Below are 2906 nucleotides of genomic sequence, written 5' to 3' on the forward strand. Positions count from 1 at the left end.
GTAGTGTATTGTTTCTACATATGGAGTATCTTTATTGTAACGCGTGAAAACGTATTGAAATGTTTGACGACTTTACTGCTGGTTGCTGGTGCTTTATTTTTTATATTAAATCTCTATTGTGAGATCATTTTGTTGGTTCTGGAGATATATGTGATAGTTCTTGGTGAATTAAGAGTGATATAGATCACTAATTCACACGATGAATATATTTATAGGATAGGTTCGTCGGTTTCAGAATATTCTTTGAAATTAATTCACCTAATTTTCTATATATTCAAATGAAACTATATATTTTCTGAATAAAATTCTTTAACAAAATATTTTGTAATTTCTTAAATTTACGATGATTTGAATAGAACTACTTTGGAGAGTATATAAATTTTAGATATTAACGTATTTGTAATTAATAAATTTAGCAAAATAGGAATCTCATAAAGTTATTCGAAGTATATATGGATTATTATACAATCTTGATATGCATATTAGGTAATATTCTTTAAATTTTGGAATTTTGACTTTGTGATTAATATATCAATGGTTTTATATATGATTAGATTTTTAAAATCACAGTATATGATATGAAAGATTTAGGGAATTACATATCATTATAGTTGTTATTATTGTGGTAAGTACTAAATATGCGGAATATATAATTAATTATTGTTTTTTTAATTTAAAGATTATGGTAGATTCATAGAATAAAATTGTATCCATATATGGTTACCTTTACAAAATCACATTATATTGGTGCCGATTAGGAGATTCTCTTGTCATTGTTAATAGTGTAGATGGTAGTTCCTATTTTTGTGTTCAGTAGAAATTAATTTTGTTTTCCTTAAATTATATTTTCAGTTTTATGTTATCCCTATACGCAAACCTCAATTATCGGATAATACACTTAAATATCAGTTTGTTTGGCTCCGACTTTTTGGCTAAACTTATCACATCTAATATCTGTTTGGATACACAATTTATATATCCTTATTCTGTTTTCAGTAGCATTTCATGTAATAATCTCTTAATCTATGTCTACTTATTAAAAATGCTTCCCTTTTAATATTATAGATAGATAGATATTGTTAAGCAAAATCAGTCTCCCAAATTGTTTCAAAAATCAAGGTCTAAATAAATCTAACAAACTGCATTCGTGTTGAATAATTATAGCGATCTTGATTACACAATGTTCTTTAGCATTATATGTTAACTTTGGAAACTCGTGTGAATGTTTCTGAAGAAAAAAGATTTTAACCTTTGTGATAAAATATGACTTTTTCGATATGAATTTAGGGTTGAGCCCCAAATTTGTTTTTGCAAATCTTGACAAATGTTTTTGGGGTTAGTCATCTTTTATAAATCCAAAAATTTCACCTCTTACTTAAAAAAAAAAAAAAATTAAATGTCCAAACCAATATACAATAAACTCAAAAGTCAAAACCTAACGAAATCTCATTTTAATGCTAATGTATTCGAAAACAAATGTTCTTTACCGATCCAATGAATCTTTACTTTCTTTATTCCACATTGAGAATCCGCAATAGCACTTGTTATACAAAAGAGTTTAAAAACTAGTCATGCATTGATGCCATTACGACGGATATATCAACAAGACTTCCTCCCTACAACACGTTTTCTTATTAGCAAAATTAAACCAATTAACTTCGGTCCCAAACTACCAAATGCAATTTACCATTGCTTGTTATGAACCATTGTGAGTTGTGACAATCATATAGTATTTTTCTTGAGACTCCTTCATTTTGAATCCATCTCTTCTCCATTTTTTTTTTTTTTTTTTTTTTTTTTTTGGTTTTTTACAATGAGTTATTNCAATACACAGCTTTTTATCATATTAAAAACTGTTTTAAATTTGCCGACATGAAAAAAGACTATTCTAAAATCAAGTTAAGTAAAGAAAAACAAAAAAAGATTGTGATGCTTAGATTGCGATGTGGTGGTAGGGACTCGGTGAGGGTTTTGTTGTAAGAGTATGAGAAAAAAGATCCGTCCTTAGTTTACAAATAAGACACCCAAAAGCTTCTTCTTCTTCTTCTTCTTCTTCCAAAACTAAACGAGATAACTTCGATTCCAAACTAGCAGGAATGCAGACAAGTATTGCTTGTTATTAAACCATTGTGAGTTGTGACAATCTTATTATATTTTCTTTGAGACTACTCCTTCATTAATTTTGAATCCATCTCTTTCTCCATTATTTTTGCATTTATAGGTTTTTTTAAAACTAAGCTTAAAAACAAGCTTTTTATTAGTAGTATATATCAAAAAAACTGTTTAAAAATTGCCGACGCGAAAAGAAAAAAAAAAGACTATTATTCTAATTAATTGTAAGTATTATGAAAAATAAACAAAAGGGAAAACAAAAATAAAGAAAGTGATGCTTAGATTGCGATGTGGTAGGGAAGGACTCGGTGAGGGTTTTGTAAGAGCATGAGAAAGAGCTCCGTGCGATTGATCCGTCCTTAGTTACAAACTTCTTCTTCTTCTTCTTCTTCTTCTTCTTCTTCTTCTTCTTCTTCTTCTTCTCGTCTTTAAAAATCCTTCCTTTATTTCTCAATCTTTCATTCAGAGAGACATACAAGTCCCGATCTCATTAATCTTCGGATCCAAAACACCATGGAGGTTGAAGAAGAAGTGAAACGAATCGTCGAACAAGTTAAAGAGCTTCACGACTCTTCCACCTCATTCGTCTCTTCTTCTTCTCAAGAAGAGCTCTCTCTCCGTAAAAGAGCCTCCGTCGTTGACTCATCAATCCGCCGTCTCCACTCAACCCTTGTCTCCGACAAGCATCTCGATCCTAAACTTTTCGAAAAGGTCCAATTTTTTTTAAAAAAACCAATCTTTCTCGATTTCTCCGATTCTTAAATTTGTCTCTTTTTTTTTTTTTTTTTTTTTTT

At 29.4% G+C, this 2906-nt stretch overlaps 1 protein-coding gene across 1 annotated transcript in view; it reads left to right on the forward strand.

The window, feature by feature from the left end:
* The window catches only part of LOC104759641 (transmembrane protein 120 homolog), a 3691-nt gene continuing 3410 nt past the window's right edge, over window positions 2626-2906 (forward strand). The window contains exon 1 of the mRNA XM_010482551.2: window positions 2626-2823. Coding sequence (XP_010480853.1) covers window positions 2626-2823 — 198 coding nt within the window. The remainder of the gene's footprint in view (window positions 2824-2906) is intronic.

Source organism: Camelina sativa, chromosome 17, assembly GCF_000633955.1.
Source record: "Camelina sativa cultivar DH55 chromosome 17, Cs, whole genome shotgun sequence".
NCBI classification, from domain to species: Eukaryota; Viridiplantae; Streptophyta; class Magnoliopsida; order Brassicales; family Brassicaceae; genus Camelina; species Camelina sativa.